General features: G+C 42.4%; 1 protein-coding gene across 1 annotated transcript in view; it reads left to right on the forward strand.

The window, feature by feature from the left end:
- Window positions 1-22,903, forward strand: part of MAL2 (mal, T cell differentiation protein 2) — an 87,371-nt gene that overhangs the window by 61,714 nt on the left and 2,754 nt on the right. Inside the window, exon 3 of the mRNA XM_086966146.1 lies at window positions 8,990-9,142. Within this exon, the coding sequence (XP_086822272.1) occupies window positions 8,990-9,142 (153 nt within the window). The remainder of the gene's footprint in view (window positions 1-8,989; window positions 9,143-22,903) is intronic.

Consider the following 22,903-nt stretch of genomic DNA (forward strand, 5'->3'; position numbering starts at 1 on the left):
TCTAAAATCATCAAATGCAATAATTTAATATTTCCATCCTTTCCTCTGAAGTAAGAAAATTCACTTTGTTCACTGTCTGTCCGTCCCAGACGCTCTTTCTGGGTTTGCAATTGTATCAATACATGTCTGTCAAAAGTGTTGCTGAATCAAAAGCAAGTTCTTTGTTTGTGAGCATAAGCAGGAAACTTCATGAAAAGTTCTCACAGCGTCTAACATGACAACTTCAGCTAGATACTGCTTTTCGAACGAGGAATAGAAGCATCTGAGGCCTACATCAAAACTTGCTGAATCATTATCATGTCATGATTAATATAAAACACACATTAATATGAAAAATTCAGTTTTCTTAGTTAATATACTTACTATTCTTTCTTCAAAAGTTGCATGTCCATATTAGATACTACTAAAAAACGTTTTGCATGTTATTCATTTTCAAACAAATTAATGTGCGTCACTTTTGTTATACACGTTTGTATCACACAATGCTAAAGTACAACTGCAAAGCTTCATGTTATCAAGCATTTATATACAAGGCATTTTAACCATTTTCATGTGTTCATGTTAACATTAATTTCATTTGTCACATTTAGAAGTAATCAACAGCACATTTTCTAGGTTAGCTATGTTTAGATTCTCAAACGTGATTACATTTCATAAGCACAAACTTTTTCTCTCTTTATTTTCGTTTTTCACATTTCCACGTTTCAAGACCTTTCCGCATGCTTTACGTAGTAGAAAATCTCATGTTTTTAGTTTTCAACCATTATTATACGATTTTATCAAAAATTGTCGTAAATCTCATTTGATGGTGAGAATTGATAGAGGCAACCTTTTTCGCTCCATCAAATCCTAAAGCGATAGACTTTGGGGTTTTCATTTAGTAATTAGAATAATTTAGTTATTAGATTCATTTGTGCTTAGCATAAAACACACATATGGAAGAGGTCGAATCCATGCAACTGGACTGAGACTCAGAAAATAATTTACTCTATGCTTTGAAGTGGAAAGTGATCAAATACTTTTCGAGCCCTCTGCCATCTTTTAAACTGAATGTGCTTTGAATTTAGTAATTCTTGACATAAGGTTGTAAGCTGTCTTTATATCTATCGGTAACTTGGTGTATGATTATTGCAGACCTTTCAGGCGTCAGTTTAATTTTGAACTTCGTCCACCATTTCAGTGACTGCATTAAAAGTGAGCCACAGTGACACTTTACATGCTGGATGTACTATTATAGGCTTGATTTTCAGTCCCAGCAAAGATCAATAGCTGAGAGCCTAAAAAGGGAAAAAACTAAGAATTCTATCCATGCTGAGTGGTTTACTTGTAGGTGTAGTGCACTAACTTAAGTGGACACCCTCAGAATGTGCGTTCACTCACACTCAAGGGAGCCAAGCAAGATTTGGAACCATCTCCATGGCCTGGTGTATAGCTGATAAACCGATCAACGAGAAACCTTCAATCAAAATTAAACAGCTGTCTCGTGTGTAAAGGGGAGTTTGTTCTCTCAGGTCACCTCTAATTCTAGTTATTTTGTACCTCTTCCTTACTTTGAGGTCCTTTCAAAAGATGGGGCCTGACACTTGTGTTCAGTCAAGTCTCCATCCACTGAATTCTTGTTCTCTAAAAACCTGCACCTCTTTTATGATACGGCCCGTCAACTCCCTATGAGCAGGATTTTATAGCATTGATGAGGGGATACTTCACCCACCCACCAATAGGTTCTTATAGAAGAGCAAATAGTTCACATGTTCCCCCCTGGGCTATACCCATTTAGGTCAGTTACCTTGCCTGGTTTATACTTCATGCCATGTTCTCCCTTCCAGAGGGGCCACTAGCTTTGTGGTGTTCACTCTCCTTTATAAACTTTCTAACCATTTGTTAGAAACAGCTGTTACCTCTGTGGAACTCGTTGTTGAACTCTTAGTGGTTTTTGCCTATGGCCTCACACTCAGGGCATCATTATTATTATTATTATAATTAAATTTCTAAAGCGCTCAGCTACCCGTAGGTTTCCCGGCGCTAAAACCAAAAAAAACAAAATGAGAAGAGAGAGTCAGAAGAGAGCTGTTAGATGTCAAATAGCCAGGTTTTTATCTGTCCACGGAACCTGAGATAGTTAGGTTCAGTTCGTATATGATGAGGGAGAGAGTTCCAGAGTGAGGGAGCCAGCCAAGCGAATGAGCGGCCACCCATTCTGGCTTTCTTGATTCTAGGAACCGACAGTAGGTTTTGATTAGAAGATCGGAGATTGCGAGCGGGATGGTATGATGATTGCCAGGGGGTTGAGATAAGAGGGGGCTAAGCCGGAGTTTATTCTGTGAATGATGCAGAGGGCCTTGAATTTTGTCCGATTTTCAATTCGGAGCCAGTGCAGGGAACGAAGGGCATTGGAGGTAGGAGAAGTGTTAGGTAATTTACAGAGAAGTCGTGCAGCCATGTTTTGAACTGTCTGCAGCTTACGCGTCACCTCTTTACTTGCTCCCAGAAGAAGGATGTTCCCGTAGTCCAGTCTTGAAGTAATAAGAGCCTGGACCACTGTCTTCTGAGTATGCAAGGGAAGCATCCAAATGATTTTTCGCAACCACTTAATGATAGTGATGCAAGTAGATGATGTTTTAACCACATGGTTCTTCATAGACAGTTGGTTATCAAAGGTGACGCCAAGGTTGCAAGCAGTTATAGATGGAATGGGTAAAGGGCCCATTTGTGAAGGCCAATACTGGGGTCCCCATAAGGTGGTGTTGGGACCGAACAGAAGAACCTCAGTTTTACCCCCATTTAGTTGTAGTTTGTTGTCTAACATCCAGGCTGCAATGTTACTCAGACCTGTACGGAGGGAGGAGGATGAGGAATGAGAATCAGAGGAAAGGGAGTAAATAATCTGAGTATCATCGGCGTACGAGTAAATAGTGAGCCCAGCTTGCTCTGCAATAGCAGCCAAAGGTCTGACATACAAATTGAACAGCAAGGGGCTCAAGATGGAACCCTGCGGTACACCGTACGCCGATTTAAAGGTTTGAGAGGCAGAGGACGAGGAGAAAACTTGAAAAGTACGGTCTGAAAGAAAGCTAACAAACCAGTTGAGAGCTGTGCCGACAATACCAGATGATCTGAGGGCATTGATAAGGATGGCATGGGAAACCGTATCAAATGCCAAATCAAAATCAAAATCATTGACATGGATTGTATTAATACCCTAATTTGCAAAATTGCAACTCTGATTTATATAATTTGGGGAAGGTTCAACCTCCCTAAAGACCATCGTAGTGGATTTGACGTAATGAATTAGGCTTCCCGGCATCAGCACACATGTTCTGAGTGCAAAGAAATGCAAGGCCTTGCCTTCCATACTTTGTCTAAAGATTTCAGGCTTATGCCTCAGTGCGATTTTCCTCTGTCTTTCTGCAGTCCCACACTTCCACTGCTGAGGAGGTGGTACACAGAAATATCACAGGTCAAATATTTGATGTGATTTGGGTGACTTCACCAAAGGCAAGGCTTCTTCCAAAGCAGCTTTAATATGTATTATTAACTGTACTTTTCCATTACTCTTTTCTTCAAATGTTTGTGCATATTTGACCAGACCTCTAGCACTTTTGTTTGTTTTCTCAAGTAATGTCATGTCTAAGAGGTTTTCTAGGGGGGTTACATAGTCAGCCTCTTATGCATTCTGAAAGCACTCCTCATGAGGCACTCTTTGACCATGAGGTCTTAAGGCCATCTTTCTACCTATTTTTGTTTTTGGATTTTTATATAGCGTTGACGAGACCTGAGGGGTATCAGAGCACTTTATAGCAACGTCACAACATTTATCAATCACAGTACATTAAAAATGCAGTTTCAAGAGTCTAGACAATTATCATACCATCACAGAGCAGTGAAAAAATGTTTCAAAGGTCTAGTCATTGTCACTCAGTAATAGTGTTTTACGATTGTGGAGTTGAGTGTCTAGTCCTTGTATAGAACTTGCAGGAGAGGAACATAAGCATTGGTGGAGTTTCCATGGTGTGATATCTTAATTATTTACTGAGGGATAGAGGTGCCGGTTTAGGAGGAATCCTTTTAGTTATTTCTTGAAGCTCATGCAGGAGGGGTTAGTTCTGATCTGTACTGGGAGAGAGTTCTAGATTTCGGGGGCATTCCAGAGAGAGAGCGAGAAAGGGCTTTTTGTTTGTCTTTTGGGGAGGATGAGAAGAAGTGTGCTGAAACTTCTTGGGTTTCACGTTTGTCTTGCTTCCAGTTGTGAGTTTGGCTGTGAGCTAATCCGGTTTACCAGGGTGTAGGGGCTTCATAGGTGAGACGGGCAGTTTTGAAGCAGCTGCATGCTTCGATAGGTAGTCACTTTTGATTTTGCAGTTTGGGGGAGAAGTGATCATTTTTCTTTTATCCGGTAAAGATTCTTGCTGCTGCATTTAGGGTGGCTCTCATTGGGGCTGTGTGTGCTAATCATAGTCTAATATGGATAGAATTAGTGCTTGCATTGCAGTTTTAGGTCATTTGGAGGGAGGAAGAGCTTGATTTTGTTGAAGAGTTACAGGCTATAGAAACACCCTTTTCAGTGGACCTTATGTGTGAGCGTAGGTTTATTCTTGAGAGATTCACAGAGATTGATCGAAGTCCACTAGGGTAATCTTGCAGTTCAGGGCATCCAGGTTGTATATCTATTCTTGGACCTGAGGCGAGTGGCCATGGTTGGTGAAGACAAGAATTTCAGTTTTTCCTTGGTTGAGTTTGATGTGGTTGTGTGATAGCCAGTTTTGCACTTTTATGAGTGTGGTGTTATGCCAGCGTATGTCATTCAGAGAGGATATTTCTAGGTAGAACTGAGTATCATTGGCACAGAGGTGATGAGGAATATTTGCTTGTCCAAGAATGGAGTTTAGGGTGCCATGTAAATGTTGAAGAGTGTCAGAGGACTGAGCCTTGTGGCACACCTTGGGTGATAGGTGAAATATTGAACGTCGAGTTGTTAATTTTTATTAGTTGGGATCGGTTACACAGAAATGAGGTGGACCATTGCAGAACAGTGCTGTATGTTCTGATTTGTTGTTGCAGGGCTTCCAAAAGTAACTTAAGGTCTACCGTGTCGAAGGCCTCAGATGAGTCTAGGACTGTGAACAGGCAGCATCTGTTAGTGTCTAGGGATTTATGAATGTCATCTTTTATGCTCAGTATAGCTATTTCAGTGCTGCATCCCTTCCCGAACCCTGACTGGTGTGAGTTGAGTAGGATATTGGAGTCCATGTTTTGGTTGAGTTGGGAGAGAACACATTTCTTGAATTTTTGCCAGGAAGTGAAGGTTGGTGATGGAGCTGAAATGATTGATCAATCAGGTCGTATTTGTAGAGCGCATCTTGTCACCCGAAAGGGTACCCAGGCACTTGCTGCAGGTCACAATCAAATAGCCAGGTCTAGAGTCCCTTCTGAAGTCGGGCAGCCAGAGTGGGGTTGTAGAGGGGAGGGTATTCCAGGCTTTGGCGACAAGATGGAAGCAAGATCGTTCTCCGGTGCGGCAGTTGCGTATATGAGGAATCTGTGCGAGGGCGATTATTGGTATCTTTCGTGTATGCAGGTTTTGTTTAAAGGGGGGTGATTTGGCTCTGTTTGAAGCAGTCAGGTGTCAGCCTGTTGCTCAGAGAGCAGTTTATAACCATGGTCCATATAGGGTTTAAGGCGTGGTTGAGGTTATTCTCTTGGTTACATGATGTAGATTTTTCTTTGCTCCTTCAATTCTGTTCTCTTCCAAGATAGGAGTAGGGAAGAGCCAGTAAGTAGCAGTATAAAAACTGTTTCTCCTGGTCAGAGGGCTTACGTCTGTTTACCTAGACCTTCCCACCTATGTCTTTTTAGGTCGAGCAGACCTCACCCTCAATGCGTGAGCATTGAGGTGTCTGCTTCAGACCTATTGTGGCCCGTTAGTGAGAATGCTGAAAAACGGTACACCAATCTGTTACGCGCTCGCAGTTTTCACCGCGGGAGCGCGCGTCCACAGTCGCACGCACACAAAGCCCGCCCGCACTCGCGCGCGCACATGCTTTTCCCCGCCTCCCCCCTCCCCCGCTCAGCAACCCACACAGACACTCGCTCACACACACACACACACACCCCCCTCCCCCACAGTCACACGCACGCACACACAGCCCGCACGCCCGCACTCGCGCGCGCACATGCTTTCCCCCGCCTCCCCCCTCCCCCGCTCAGCAACCCACTCACCGGCTTCCTTCGTGCGGCGGCTCTCCTCAGCTGCAGGGCCCGGCAGCAGGACTCTTCTTCCCTCCTTCGGCACCGGGGCGCAGGGTAGGCTCCTGCCTGCTCCGGTGTTCCAAACACGGCGGCTCCATGCAATCGCGGCTCTTCCGTGGGAGGCGGGGTAGGCTCCCGCCCTCCTACTTCCTGTTTCCTGTTGTCGCGCCGGCCTGCCTGACTTCCTGGTCGCAGGCCGGCAGAGTGACGGAAGGCGGTGACTTGCGGTATTGTTTACCTATGCCCTCTTCACCATCCTTTGTCTACCGTGTCTCCTCACTCCTTTTTGCTGCATTTTGTGATGTTACTTGTTTATACAGTCGAGGGCAGCCCTTATCTTCCACGGTTGATATAGAAAGAAGCGAGGAACATGGAGACGACGAGCCCAGGGTCACCACGGGCAGCCACCTTTCAGGGGATGCTAGGGTTAAAACTCTGACTTGCGGCTAAAGAAGGAGGGCGGGTCTTTTAGCTACCTCGTCTCAAACTCTGAAACACACTTACTATTCATTCATTTAAGATGAGACCGAATTTTCTCCGCTTTGAGAAACATCTGAAAACGTGTCTTTTCACCCAAACAGAGTAATACTTTCCACATGCCCTGACTGTGTGCTGTTAGCGCCGGGAAGCCCGTATATGGGTAGCTGTGCCCTCTATAAATATTTTTAGTTATACTGATTAGATCTGAAGCGCCCGCGTCTCCATACTCGATTGCCTGATAAGGAGAAAGCTTGCATTTTGTGCCAGCCAATCAGCTGTTTCTTTTCACCTGTGGTTGTTACCTGTGCTAGCTTTAAAAGTAAACAAGGACGATGTGCCGCAAGGGGAGAGGCACCCGTTTGGGCATTCCACCTACAGTTTCCGACCTTGTGTGAGTCACACACACCCGGCGCACGGTGACTTGCTGATTCGAAAAGAAACTTCCGCGCATACTGGTTAGCTTTATGCAGCCCAGGGATGGCGTGCTACCGAGGCGGACCCGCCCCTTGCAGCACCTCCTGCGAGCCCCCAGCAACCAGCGCTGCAAGGCCAGGGCATGACATGGAAATCCAGAGGATGAAGCCCCCCTCCGTGGAGTGCTAAAGCCCTTACTGGCACGGATGGTAAGCTACACCATGTGGGAATGTGGCTGGGAGGGTGCGTTCCTTGTTTTGAGCGTTTGTGGGAAGTAGTTGTAGGTTGCGCAGGATGTATGTATGTATGTATTTGAGCTTGTATAGCGCACAGCTACCCGCAGTGGGTTTCCCGGCGCTTGCTTAGGGAACCCGTCCTGGTATTCCCCTGTGAGATAACCCCCGCAGGGTATCCACAAGGTGAAAGCCAGGCATCCCGCCGCGAGGGGCCGTTGTGGAGATTAAGCAAGCTATTGCCCAGAGTCGCAGAGTGTGAACCCGTGAGTCGAGAAGGCACCAGAGCGAGAATTATCGAGTCCATGGAATTTTTGAGCCCAGGACCCGCCGAAGCGGGGAATTGAACCCTGGTCCACGGCCGATCTCAGCTTCCGGGTCTGCCGCCTCTAACCCCTGAGCCACACTTCTCCACTTCTCCAGGATGAGTACCAAAGTGCAGTTATCGAGTTATTAAGGATCGTGTGCTTAACATTGTGATGGAATGGAATGTGAGAGTTAAAAGCACGCCTGTAGATGTGTGGTATGTACGCCGGCAGTTCTGGTTAGCTCTGTATTTCCCCGTATGATATATATGTTAGGCAGAGGTCTAAAGAAGGGAAACCAGTTGCATTTTATGATAAATAAGATAATAGATTTACAGAGGAGTACATATTGCATTACAAATGCTATAGGTATCACATTTGCGAAAGCTATAACTATTGGCATTGTAAATGACAAAGCTATTAATTTCGCTATTTTCAAAAACAACACATAAATAAAAACTTTGCCATTTACTTTGCCATTTACAATACCAATAGCTCAAACTTTCCTAATGCGAGACCTATTGCATTGCAAATGCTTGTTTCATAAGTCATAATCCTCACAATGGCTTCTTACTGAAGATGAAACTGGCACTGCAACATACCAGGGGCATGTTGTTAAAGTCTGAAGTAGTAGAGAGCTTTAAGTCTAGAAGTGATGCGATCGCAGAATTAATTTACCCATTTATTTTACACTTTGGTCAAGCCTATAGCTATTTGGCTAGATTTGTTGGGTTTCATAATACTTTGGGTTGGCCCCACACCAATTGGTTTTATGATAATCCCTCTTTACAGAAAATGTGTTGAAGTTATACCAGTATGTAACAGTTACTCTCCATGCAGATTCTTATGCTACTAGTCCTACTGTGTCACCTAACCACCAACTCTACTCACTACTAATAGCTTGTGTAGAATATCCTGTGTACATTTCAAAGACCCTGAATGTGCTCAGCCTCAGTGTAGGTAGTGCCGCTCAAGCACCCATGCTCCGAACACTACTTATCCAGGGCAACACAGCCTTCTTCCTTGTTTCATATAGCAGGTCTCTTAGTGGTGGTCTCCAGATCCTTCCCTACTGATGGAGTTGAATCTGGGATTTTATGCATCCCTTGTAGTATTATGCATATAAACAGTGCTTTATGATTGATTGTGTCACAGTGTAGTAAGATATCAAATAGTATCTTGGTTAGTTCATTTACATTTCAATGTTATATATTGTTTTAATTCAGTTTTGTGGGCAACAATTGAACTACACTGTGGGTACTAGGAGGAATTGAAATGCAAAAATGTAACCAACTTCTATGCTTCTTTCAGGATTTTGCTTTCCATTTTTTTGCCTTTGTTTTTTACTTTGGCGCTTTTGTACTGGAAGCTGCAACCGCCTCATTGGCCACCCTTATGAGACAAGAGAATTCTTCTGTTATAAACTTAAAGGACAACCAGATTGGTCTAAATGTAGCTGCCACCGTAAGTATTTGTGTTGTGTGTGTATATACTCTGTATTTGGGTACATTGAAAATGTTAAAGCTCGAATTGTCATTGATTGTGGTATGCATAAATATGTGAAAGTTATCTTAATATTTGTTCTATTGACTTTACCTGACCTTGTAGTTGATATAAGCATAATGTAGAGGACTGTTGTAAACTGCCAGTAAGTTCAATAACGTCAACATGCTTTAGGAAAACAAACCACATTTTTGTACATCCTTAGGAAAACTCATATTTCCAAACAGCCCTACTGTGTCCGGGCACTGGAATGTTGAAGCCATAGCAACCCACCAGCATTGCATTGTGGGACCAACCTCAGAACTAGTTTCTTGAGTTCAGGGGATTGCACATTGTCTGTAGCAGGTGCCAAATGTATAAGATTTCAATTTGATATAACAACTTTGAAAGCTACATTGTTAATGGGCATACAAATGGAGGTTTGAAATTGGGCTGTACCATCGTACGCAAGACATCCAGGTTGATAGCTTGAGAGCATTGTGACAAGTGAAAGTCCATGGAGCATCTTTACTTGGTCCAGAAGCTTGATCCCAATCAAGAACAGTGCTTTATTAAACTGTCTCTGAGCCAAAATAAGGAAATGTGTTTAATTAATTTGAGCAAATTTTAGCAAGTGTGACAGAGGACTGTTAGGGGCTCTTAAGTGCTTTGATTCGAGGGGGGAGGAGATTGAGTTGAAGATTGGTGTTTGCCTACGGAGGCTCCATAATGGGACTCTACATGGACATAAACAGAGATTCAAAGTAGAATATTTGACAGGTGTTGCTGCGTCCTTCAAGTTCCAAAGTCAGCAAAGGGCTGTCAGACTAATGCTAAAGAGGCTGTTCACACGACAAAGCAGAATTGCTTGATCATCTTTTAACTGCGATATTTTAGATCACAGCGAAATCTCGAAGGTTTTCTCTTCTAACATAAGTGACTGCCATTTGTTTCAAGAAAAAAGGCACTGAAAGATGTATTGTGCGTTCTCACAGTTACCTTACAGACCAATTATATTTTGATATGATGAATCTGGCTTCATGCAGGTTTAAGGTGCAATATTGGACTCCAATCCAAAACAAAAAATATTCCCGTAGTTTAAAATTGGGCACCAGTGACATTCACACAGACTCAACTGGTGCTTCTAAAATACGCCTACCCCGGTGTACCTAACCTAAGTCTAGTACGAGGGAAGAAATAAGTGAGGAGTAGCTTAAGTTTAGTATTTCTCTGCCAATGATCTATCCAAGAATTCTTTAAGGGTCTAATCAGCTCCGTACCTTGGTTTAGAATGAAGGAGGTCTTGTATCTCTCTCTAAGGACTCGATTTCCCAGCAACACACAAGGGTAGCCTGCAAACACTGGAGCTGGATTTCTCGGCAGGAGAAAAGACAGCGTCTCTCAGTGCGTCAGTTGGAAGGTCGGCTTCCTTCGGCACTTGCTGCTGCAGGGCGTCAGGCAAGAAGTTAGTCAATCTGCTCCAAACCAGCATGTGTTTGTCTGGGCAAATGTAGGCATATTTATACTTTGAAGGTGCCAAGTTTGACGTATGATTGGATTTAATAACGTCACTCAAAGACCCAGTTCTGTGAAAACTCCATGATTTCCTAGATAATATAGTATTCAGGCGAGGGGAAGTCCCTAGCTTCTGAAGGCGGGTTTTTCTAAGAAATCGTTGTTGTTTCTTGGAACTTAGTGGAAGTAGCCATGCCGTATTTGGGCTGTATAGGCTGTCTAAATATGGTAATGATTTCTATGCCTATATAAGGATCGGGTAATTTATACCTATATAAGGGCATGAATTACACTAGGGTCCTAGATTCATTTGCTACACCCACTCCACGATATTGAGTTCAATAAACTAAATGTATAAGCACTGAACATATCTAAGGCATGTGTTTACAATCCCACCCCAAAATACATTAAATGCACTTGAATGGTTGTACACGAAAAATTGAGCATTTCTACTGTACGCATTTTAAGGAAAATTATGTCATTCAAAGCATAAAGTATCATATCTGAAATACAAACTGAATGAACCATGTAATTACATTTATGAAAATAGCTCTTAAATACAGAAAAAAAAGTCAAGACCATTTCATAATATAACATAGCAATATTTATAGTATTGAGGACAAGGCAAAATATTTCCTCCTAGGAAGTGTTCAAAAAAGAATTTCTTGTTCTCTAAGAATAGTTCTACTTTAAGCAGATTAGTCTGTGCCAAAAGTTCAATGCTTTGGGCGATAGAAAAAAGTAAATGCAATCGTTTGAGAAAAATAGAGTTTCCAAAGTAAGAAGTCTTAGTTTTGAAAACGGGAAGGCCGAATTTCAGAGTTCAGGGAACGCTGTGTGCATGAATCAAGAGTTATTCTCGGTGTCAGGAGAAAACATCAGATCGTCTAGGCTGGCAAAGAAATAGTCTACCACAGTAGGTGAAAGTGGAACTATTTCATCAAGTAGATCAAATGTGCACAAATAAGGAGCATTGTCGTCAGCGCCAAGTGCCGCGTTAGCAATGTTCATATCAGATGGTACCTGTGTGCCTGTTGATCCTCATATCTCACCCTCAGTTAGACTTACTGGTGAGACCTCAAAGAATGCCGTCTTCAGGATTGGTAGCCTTTGGGGACAACACGATGCATGAGTCGTTACCGGGCCTAGCAAGGCATATACATCCGATGGCAGGGCTGATGGAAGTGTAAGACAAATGTCTAACGCTCATTCCTCTCCGCAAAGCAGGCATCGTAGAACAGGTAAGATGGAATCTTGCCACATTGGTCTGAAAGATAGAAACCAAGTTGTGTTCAGGTCTCTTAAACGAGCCAAGCCAAGAATCTGTGTAATTCTCTCACGATACCCATGGCAAGGAGGCATTGTTCCAGGGTATTCTGGGTATCGCTGGTGACCAGACTTGCCATATCGGAGTAGAAGGAATAAAAATAGAATTCCTGCTACGAGTCCCAAAATGAGAGGCAAACCGGTGAACACAGAGTGCACGAAATTTGGAAAAATGCAGAGGACTGCTTCAAATGGGGTTAACAGTCCAGAAAAAATCGTCTTAAATACATGTGCGATGCCACTGGTATCAGACATATTTAAGATTTGACTTAACATTTCTGCGAAATGTACTGGGCAGTTTGTTGATAATAATGCATGTATCTCTGCAGAAGTCCTTGCAACTTGCAGATCATACGTTTCTTTAGACGAGGTCAGTGGCACTGTTTTTTGCAAAAGAATGACTTTCATTCTGCTTAAATTATCAATTTGTATAGAAGAGATATTCAGCGAAGGCCATAATACCGTACCCCTGTCTGTCTTGCTCTTTGGATACAATACTTGCATACAACACGTGACCCTGGATGACACACTAACGAGAAGTTTTTCCTGGCAACATGCCACAACACCGGTGGTCATTGAGCATAACGTAGCTGCCATTGGATAGCTGCCTGAAAATTGGTTCTATCACTGTGGCGGGTGTACCGTGCAGGTGGCAAGAGAGGTTATTTGCAGATCTTTCCCAGGCTCTGTGTAAATTAATACCTTGGCACAAAAGTGTACCACTTAGATAGTTTTGACAATTTTTACCACTAAGGAATACCTCCTTTCCCTTATTTCAACATTTGTGTGTGTAAGGTAAAGTCCAGGTCGACCTAATGTATTCTTTACCCAACCTTTCATACAGGCCGGCTGGTATATGCTGTAGACCATACTGAAATTGGAAAATAGTGACTGGTATTGTAATGGTGCCATGTATTATCCATTCAGTGACAGGCTTCTCGGAAACTGTCAATGGTAATCTTTCCAGTTTTTCAATCCTCAGCACCGTATAGTCCGCTCCTCTTTGTGCCAAACAGATTTGTTTATCTGTAGGGTTAAATACAGCAAACAATGACGTTGTGTTGATTAGATGCCATGGCACATAGCCTGAACGAAGATTTTGTAACGTCCAGCCCAAACTGCATTATGGAACGTAATTGAGACAGGCCATGTTGTAACATTAGCAAGTCCTGCTCCATAATGTTAATTGCAGAGTATACAATGCTGTCCAACGAATATATTCTGGAGGGCAGAGTTGTTAACCCATTGTCTACTACAGAGAGAGCTTTCTCTAAATTAATAGATCAATTTCTCGTATTCTTTCTGCAGTTTCCATTTGCGTTATTTTCCAAGCTTCGTTGCATGCAGCGTATATACCGGCGTATATGAAACGTTTTTGACGTGGTTTGCGAGGCCCAATTAAGATATCTCGCTAATCATTGCCTTCTTTAAGTAAAGATAAGTGTTGTTTGATTTCTGGAAGTGTGGATGTCTGTAGCCACTCAAGGCATAGTTTTCCTAGACTGTATGTTGTTACTATACCTGGATGTTGTCTCTGGGAATATCTTTGATCTGGTCTGTTCATTTTGAACCCCTGTGTTTTGTTCAGGAATCTATCATGACCGTTATTAGTGTCTGTGGGCCAGATTAACCATTTTCTCCAATCAGGATTACTTCTGTTGTATTTTAAAATATATGGTACGTCTACCTCCTTTTATGTAGTATCATTACTTTCAGATGTGGGTTTAGGTATAGACGGTTTATTTAAATCTTTTATCTTAGCCAGGCTAAGACGAGAAGTTTGTTGAACAGTGTTTATTTGTTCTGGTATAATGCAGGCTCTGAACAGGGCTTCTAAACCTTGCACCTGCCAGTCTTTTGTGCCCCAGACAGTTTTTGTCTCAATGTTGTCTTTCCAAAAGTCAACACCTAATGTAGACAGCTGAGCATAAAAGTTTGCAGAATAAATTTGTTTAGTATTGGTCAACATTGTTTTCATTTCTGTCTTATTCATATTTTTTAAATAAAACGTTTCTGAATTTGTAACATTAAACCCTGAGAAGTACGGAAACTTTTCATAAAATGTTTTTGAGCTGCCCTTTGACGGCGTTGGCCAATGTTCCCATTGATTATATGTAAAAACATTTCTAGGGTTTGCAGATTTATGCAAATAATGATGACCATAATGATTAAAACAATACATTTGTTCATAATCTGATGACCCTTCTAAATAATCATGTTCTGTAAGTTTTGATGACATTTCTAAATCTGACATCCTATTATTAATAGTCTCAAAAGTTCAAATCATCAGAAAATGTGCTGGGTGATAGAAAGTCACTCAAAGAAACCTTGAACTGGTGTGGAATCTTCAACAGCTCCACCGGTCCATAGATGTCGTAATCAGTTCTGTCCCATGCTATACCACCAGGTATAGGAACTGCTGTGATGATTACTGATGACCAGTCTCTTCGTTCACGATGAGATGATTTGTGAGGTTTCAGGACCAAGTTGATTTTCTGACTTGCTGTGTCCATTGTACTGTATTGTACTGTATTTTCCATCTATCATTTTTCCCAAGCTTAAAACCAGAATGAGTCAGAGCAGGAGGAAAAGTACACCTAACGCAATCCAAAATTCAATCCATGGTGAAACTAGATATCTTTTTTCAAGTTGATGAAAGAGTTCTGTTATTTTTTCTTTGAAAGTTTTATTTGCTGGCGTTTCTTCAGGTTCACTCGGATCCTCATGGAAAGTATCAAAGTTGATAAAATAGCCAGAGTTCTGTCGATTGTTGAAATTGCATCAGGATTGTTATCAATCTTTGGAGTTGCTTCTTCCTTTGTCATATTGGTATAGTCAGAGGTTACATCATTGTAGACAGGTATTTCTTGACAAACTGTTATTTGGGTTTCAAGAGGCACGAGTTCCATAGCTTTGTTACATAGTCCTTTTATTTCTGCAGGTTTATCAAAGGTGATAAGTCTTTCAGTTTGAACCTCTTGGATAGTAGCAAGATTTGGTCTTCTGCTACATCTTGGGAGTTCACTGGGCCTACTACTTATTACTGGCCACATGTTGTGGTTTGACCAAGTCGATGGACACAACTGTTCTCCCTTTAACCAGCAAGGGGCGGTAGTACTACTGATCTTGTTCCTTGGATTGCCAAAACAGGTACTGTTTGTCTGTAAGAAGGCCCAAATTCTTTCTTTACCGCAATTTTTTTCCCTGACTAGATTCCCAATCTTTGGAATCCAGACAGGGCTTGCTGGGACAGGTGGTTTTTCTTCAGTGGTCGTTCGCTTCTGAGTTGTTACTCAGACTCCTTCTTGTTTCATTTAAGTCCTGTAAGACAGCCAATCGATCTTTGGCATCAAAGGGTTTTTGTTCCACCACTGAAGTTTGACAATCGAGGTCTTCGATTAACATTCTAGTACCAAATAGTAATTCATATGGAGTGATTCCTCCTAGAGAATTTCTTTGCAGATTATTAAGACTACGTTGGACACTTATTAAATGTTTGACCCACCCCTCACCCGAACCTAATACCTTAGCTGTTATGGATTGCTTTAGGTCACGTTTTTTTCTTTCCACTACCGCATTACCCTCAGAATGGAAGAGACTTGGGGCCAGATGCATCAAAGGGTTTTGCCCATGCTGTGTCTTTGGGAAAATGTGTTGATGCATATGGCCCTAGAATACCGCAATGCAACGCCCAAGCTAGCCAAAGCCTCCTTGTAAGCTCGAGATCTAAACGCAGGATCCTGGTCAGAATGTAGTGTGCCTATTGCGTATGTGCCGATAAAGACTCGCAAATCCTTTATAACAGTTCTGGCGTCAGCCGAGGGCTGGGGCCACATCCAAAGAAATCTTGTGCAGGAATCCACTGCGACCATGATATATTTATAGTTGCCATCCCTTGTTAAGGGACCACAGTGGTCCAGGTAAACACACGCTAGTGGTTTATCTGAAATCAGAAAGGGCGTCTGTGCTGGTCGCTTCACTGTAGAAACTTTCATTTTTGGACAGTTTTCACATTCTAGAACATAGTTTCTAGTTTGTTTCCTCATGCATGGCCACCAATATCTGTTTTAATAATGATACTGTGGCGGAAACTCCTGCGTGTGCAGAGGCCAGTCCTTCATGTGCTGCTGAGATTAGTCCTAACCTATGTTCCATGTTTGGAATAGCCCTATCCCCCACTCCAGGGATTTGAGCAGAAGGAACATTATTGGCATCAGTTATATATGAGTACTTTACTGGAAAGCCTATCGGGAGTGTCTTACCACTGTCTTTGACTGAAGCAGTGACAGCTTGCATTATTTCGCTGTCTATTTTTGTTTTTTGACCGAGTGATTGCTGCTACGGAAACCGTTTGCACAGCTGCCTTCGCGGCCTCATCAGCCAAAGAATTCCCTGCAACGTGAACGCCATCACGCTGATGACTCAGTGTGTGAATCACGTGAGTCTTTTGTAGTTCCTTTTGCAAAAGAACTACTTGTTCCCAAAGCATTTTATGCTTGATTGTGGCATCTTTTGCGTCTTTGAAACCGTTTTGAACCCAGTTCTGCAGATACTCATTGAAGATTGCACGCAGTCATATGAATCACACACGATGAGTGTGGGTAATTCGCGATCGGTATTTTCAAGCGCCATCCTGAAAGCCTGTAGTTCAGCTCGCTGAGCTGTACAGTCTCCGAGTGATTGAGTTTTAGTGACCATAGGTCTAAATTTACCTTCGCGCCAGCAACCTTTAACAATCGCACACGCAGCACTATAGGCTTGTTTACCCGCAGTTGCGGGCTGTGCTGATCCGTCTGTATAGATTATACAGCTGTAATGTTCTAGAGGCAGAATTTCGGGTTGCAGATGACATTCGTATTCGTATTGTAGGAATTCTTGTGTCTTCAAGTAGGGGTCCAAAACGTATTCAACGTCTGTTGCACATTATCTATCTTGGATGTAAAGCCTTAGCATTTGGAATGCTAGCCTTTGTCACTGCTTCTAAAGCAGGTACAGGTGTACCGATCATTGTGTTTACCCTGCGCTAGGGCTCTCTCCTTTGCTACTGCAGTTTGAAGCGGTGTCAGAATTTTCTCTGCAGAAGTGAATTTTACTTCAGCTTGTGTGTACAAGTGTGATTTGTAAGCTATTGGTACCTTTTCTCCTTCATTAAAGGTTAGATACGTGAATCCGCATCTCCCTGGGATGATTCGGATCACAAGGTTGCACACATTGTCGCGGGTCTCTAACTGTGTTTTTGCCAACATGTCTGTTTATACTGAACACGCAATTTCTCTGTGTGTTTGAGTCCAACTAGTTGGTTTGAAATCAGGTTTGATTAGTTCGTAGAGAGGATTCAGAAAAGGGGGTGGTGATGGACAGAGTATCTGAATTAAACAGAACACTCATACCCAGTCAACAGATCAGGGCTTGATCCATCACCGTTTTTTAGCTCACTGCACCATCCCAGCTCAGAACCTGGCTACATGCAAATTAGTCTGTCCCTGGCCCAGTACATCATGGGAACAGGGCAGACCAAACTACCAAGCCAATTCTTATACTGGGAAGGAAACAAGCTTCCGGGGACCGGTTTCTGGCATTACAGCTGTCTTCGGCCCGGCTTGCTTGAATCCTGATGGTGCAATGAGCAAGGGACTCACTTCTGAGTATACCCTTCCACGCTTATGGTGGACAAAACGATTCAGAAAAGGGGGTGGTGATGGACAGAGTATCTGAATTAAACAGAACACTCATACCCAGTCAACAGATCAGGGCTTGATCTATCACCGTTTTTTAGCTCACTGCACCATCCCAGCTCAGAACCTGGCTACATGCAAATTAGTCTGTCCCTGGCCCAGTGCATCATGGGAACAGGGCAGACCAAACTACCAAGCCAATTCTAGTGAGTGAGCTAAAAAACGGTGATGGATCAAGCCCGGATCCGTTGACTGGGTAGGAGTGCTCTGCTTAATTCAGATACTCTGTCCATCCCCACCCCCTCACCTGAATCTTTTTGTCCACCATAAGCGTGGAAGGGTATGCTCAGACATGAGTCCCTTGCTCACTGCACCATCAGGATTCAAGCAAGCCGGGCCGAAGACGGCTGTAATGCCAGAAACCGGTCCCCGGAAGCTTGTTTCCTTTCCAGTAAAAGAATTGGCTTGGTAGTTTGGTCTGCCCTGTTCCCATGATGCACTGGACCAGGGACAGACTAATTTGCATGTAGCCAGGTTCTGAGCTGGGATGGTGCAGTGAGCTAAAAAACGTTGATGGATCAAGCCCGGATCTGTTGACTGGGTAGGAGTGCTCTGCTTAATTCAGATACTCTGTCCATCACCACCCCCTTACCTGAATAGTTCGTGGAGAGGTTTAACCCTTTCTGCGTAATTTAATACATACGTTCTTCCAAAATTCAGGAAACCAAGAATTGATTGTAAGTTTTTCAGCGTTTTTTGGAGGTTGGAGCAGCGCACATTTCTCTAGAAAGTTAGCTTCCAGGCTTTTCCCTTCACTTGATAACTCGTAGCCTAGAAATAGAACGTTGAGATGGGCAATTCGTGATTTCTTAAAATTGAATTTATACCCTTCAGATGCGAACACAAGTATTATGGTGTTCACTCTTCAAGTGTATGTCCAAATCATTGTCTGTAAGATAGATGTCATCGACATAAGATAATGCCTCATCGTCGTTCCTTTTCTAGTAACTCTGTTACCGTGGCTGAAAATAACCCTGGATTATTCTTGAATCCCTGGGGGAGACGGCAAAACTGTTGCTGTGTCACCATAATTGCGAAAGCGGTCAAATGCCTGCTTTCAGGTGCAATATTTTGACAGAAAAACCCATTCGAAATATCCAATGTGGTTTTATATTTTTTCCGCACAATGTTATTCATCAGTGCTGCACATTTTGTACTGCAAATGTTTAGATGTTTAGGAGTTTAGATGTCTGTAATCCAAAACTAGACGATATGAATTGTCTGGTTTGGAGACAGGAAACAAAGGATTGTCATTGACGAGGTGCATGTTTCAATCACCCCTTGGTATTCAAGTTGATTTAAAATCTCCCTGACTTGTTTTTTAGCTTCTTGCTTAACTGGATACTGCCTTTGTGGAGTAGGTTGCATTTTTAACTGTATTTTATGGTGAGAGTCCTCATCCAATCCTACATGATTTTTATATAATGCTGGAGCCTGGGCCACAGCCCATTTTCTGGCATATGTGTATTTTTTGTGAATTGGAATATGATTTGAGAAGGCTGGCATAATTATCTCTTCGCCATGTGGGCACTCCCCGACAAATTCAGGTGGCCAGTCTTGTTCAGCTAGAAGAATGTCATAGCCCTTAGAGAGCTTCTCCCAAAAGAGTGCTCTTATTTTTCTAGTTATGTCCCCTCTCCATCCGGAGTGTTACTTCATATAGCTTGTGGGGTACACTAACCCTGGTATCTGCAGTTTCAACTTGAATGCATTCATTCAAATCCACTATCTCCAGATGATCCATCAGAAACCTGCGAGCTATGGTCACTTCTGCTGCGCTGTCTAGCATTGTCTGAGCCCACTCCCCGTTCTCGAGTTGTTCTCAAGATCCTCGGCATGTCTGATCTTTACGCTTGCTACCTTCTTTTTGGTGAATTGAGTTTTCTTATTTTTTTGGAACGTGCTGTTCTTCTTTGGACTTCACGCGTTCCTCTTTCTGTTTTGATCGTCCTCTCCTCTTGGATTTCTGTGAGGAAGTCTGAAAGGTACGAGAGGAACGTGTATCAGTATCTTGATATCTATCAGGTTTTCTTAAAGTATCCCTATTTCTAAGGTTATACCTTTTTTCAGAGGGATCCTGTTGGGGCGACCTACCTCCCCGTTGGGGAGATCTTCCTCTGGATTAAGAACGTTTCTCTTTGGGAAGTGTCTGTTTATTATTTTCCCACTTCTTCTTAGGAGTAGTGAGATTCTTTTTAATAAACACTTTTTCAGGATTTTCTGTTAATTCGGGTTTTACTGGTTTCCCACCCAAACTATCTCTACCTAGTTCTTCATATGATTTTTCAATAATTCTTGCAAGCTCATATGGTTGGTCTGTTATATCTGTTTCTTTTAACTTTTGGCGGATTGCCACTGATGCTGCTTCACCTTTAATGTTAGCTAATAATTAGCCAAGACTTGTTTGAAATCCTTTAGTAATTCCATACCCAGATTTAAGGTCGGTTCTGGACCTTAATCATTTTGAATCTGCCTCAGAACGTCTGGTATTTCCGCCATGGACGGTACACCATGTGTTTTTGTGTAGATTGAAGCAAAGACTGTACCCCAAGTGTCACAGTCCTCCACATGTGGTGCTATCCCCATTGGTAAACAGATTGTCAGAATTCTGTGTTTCTCATGAGGTGTACTATCAGGGAATACTGCCTCTATTTGAGTATTTATTTTTTGTGCTAACCAAAACTGAATTTGTTCCCTTTTGGCGGGCAATTTTCCAATGACTGATTGTATAGTCTGTGGTGTGATTTTGTTTGTGTTCCCCTGGTGAGGGGTGTGCTGTGGAATCCGTACAGTAGGCTGGACTGTTAAGGTCTGCATGACATATTGAACCAATTGTCTATGTATTTTAATTAACTTTTTCAGCTGAGCTAACAGTTCCTGACCTGTCATATTTTCTATGTCAGGATGTGGTGTATAGCTGGCTAGTACCGGCCATGTAGCTCCTGGTCTTCCTAGTGGACCGAGCCTGGTTATGTGATTTTCATGTTTTAGGGCGCCTTTAAACCAGAGCTGATGCTCTTGGTAAGTTAATGGAATTTTGATGTCCTCATAAGGAACATATTCCTCTGGAGGTTCCTCTACTTTGTAGTAGTGGAACTCTTATGTTCCTCGTATGTTCCTCCATCTTCTGGAGGAAAGTGAATCCATGAATAGAATACCTCGGTTTGCCGATATTCATGTGCCTCTATAACAAAGATTACTTTACCACCTCTTGATGGTACCCCATTATTTATGACTTTGTAAGTTACAGTTTTTCTTACATTTACCCGGATGATTATAGCATCCGGGTCATTATCTGGCCTATTTCTGTCATCTAAAACTGCTTGAGCCGCAGCTGCAGTTAATTCTTCGTCAAAGCATTATTTAACCAACTGAAGAGTTTGCAGAATAGGTTCAAGGAAACAAAGATTAGGTGCACAATATTTTGGAACACTGTATACATAGGATTTTTCGTCCTACTCAGTTTTGGCAGAGATCAGCCTTTCACCCACTCCAAACGTCTATTGGAGTTTTTATGGGAGAAAGGGGTCTGTGTGAAAAGCACGACTGAGTTACTCTTGTATCTAGCGTTAAATTATCACCTTACCAAACGTTTGGCGCCAAACGGTGGTTTGAAGCAGATAGACTAACTACTTGCCAGACGCCCTGCAGCAGCAAGTGCCGAAGGAAGCCGACCCTCCAGCTGACACACTGAGAGACGCTGTCTTTTCTCCTGCTGAGAAATCCAGCTCCAGTGTTTGCAGGCTACCCTTGTGTGTTGCTGGGAAATCGAGTCCTGAGAGAGAGAGATACAAGACCTCCTTCATTCTAAACCAAGGTACGGAGCTGATTAGACCCTTAGAGAATTCTTGGATAGATCCTTAGCAGAGAAATATTAAACTTAAGCAACTCCTCACTTACTTCTTCAATCGTACTAGACTTGGGTTAGGTACACCGGGGTAGGCGTATTTTAGAAGCATCAGTTGAGTACTTTTAATCATTATTTTATTACTGTATGTATTTTATACGTTTTAAGCAACTTATGGCTAAGAAACCATATCCTGCTTTTACAGTACTACTTTATAATACTTTTTGTATTATATGCCCTGTACTTTATAAAGTATATTACGATTGTAGCAGTACATTTCTTATGCTTGAGAAAGAAGACTGTTCAATAAATTCCTTTTATTGAAAACGCCAGTCTCTCTATTTTCTCAGCACCTCTGGTGAAACGAAGCATGCACGATTAACTGAGTAAAATCGTTCTCTATTGTTTCCGCGACTCTATAGATTGATTTCTTATTCTTGGGAAACAAAGTTGTCATGTTTATGCGGTTGTCAGAAACGAATCCCTTCTTGTTTATTCAAGAAAGTTTCTAGTGACCTCTGAGCTAGCTGGCACTCACAATTAATTTTAATATATACGATAGAGACCTACTTGGCTCAGTCCTAAGTGTAAACTATAGTATATGTTATTCCAATGCGCAGAGCCTATTGGGAATATAGGAACTACACTACAGTGCTTTAGTAAAAAAAAACAAATTTTTGTACATCCTTAGGAAAACTCATATTTCCAAACAGCCCTTACTGTATCCGAGCACTGGAATGTTGAAGCCATAGCAACCCACCAGCATTGCATTGTGGGACCAACCTCAGAACTAGTTTCTTGAGTTCAGGGGATTGCACATTGTCTGTAGCAGGTGCCAAATGTATAAGATTTCAATTTGATATAACAACTTTGAAAGCTACATTGTTAATGGGCATACAAATGGAGGTTTGAAATTGGGCTGTACCATCGTACGCAAGACGTCCAGGTTGATAGCTTGAGAGCATTGTGACAAGTGAAAGTCCATGGAGAATCTTTACTTGGTCCAGAAGCTTGATCCCAATCAAGAACAGTGCTTTATTAAACTGTCTCTGAGCCAAAAGAAGAAAATGTGTTTAACTAATTTTAGCAAATTTTAGGAAGTGTGTCGGAGGACTGTTGGGGGCTCTTAAGTCCTTTGATTCGATTTAAGTCCTTTGGTTCGAGTGGGGGGAAAAGATTGAGTTGAAGATTGGGGTTTGCCTACAAAGGCTCCATAATGGGACTCTACATGGACATAAACCGAGATTCCAAGTAGAATGTTTGACAGGTGTTGCTACGTCCTTCAAGTTCCAAAGTCAGCAAAGGGCTGTCAGACTAATG

This window comes from Lissotriton vulgaris, chromosome 4_1 (genome assembly GCF_964263255.1).
Source record: "Lissotriton vulgaris chromosome 4_1, aLisVul1.2, whole genome shotgun sequence".
Classification (NCBI taxonomy): domain Eukaryota; kingdom Metazoa; phylum Chordata; class Amphibia; order Caudata; family Salamandridae; genus Lissotriton; species Lissotriton vulgaris.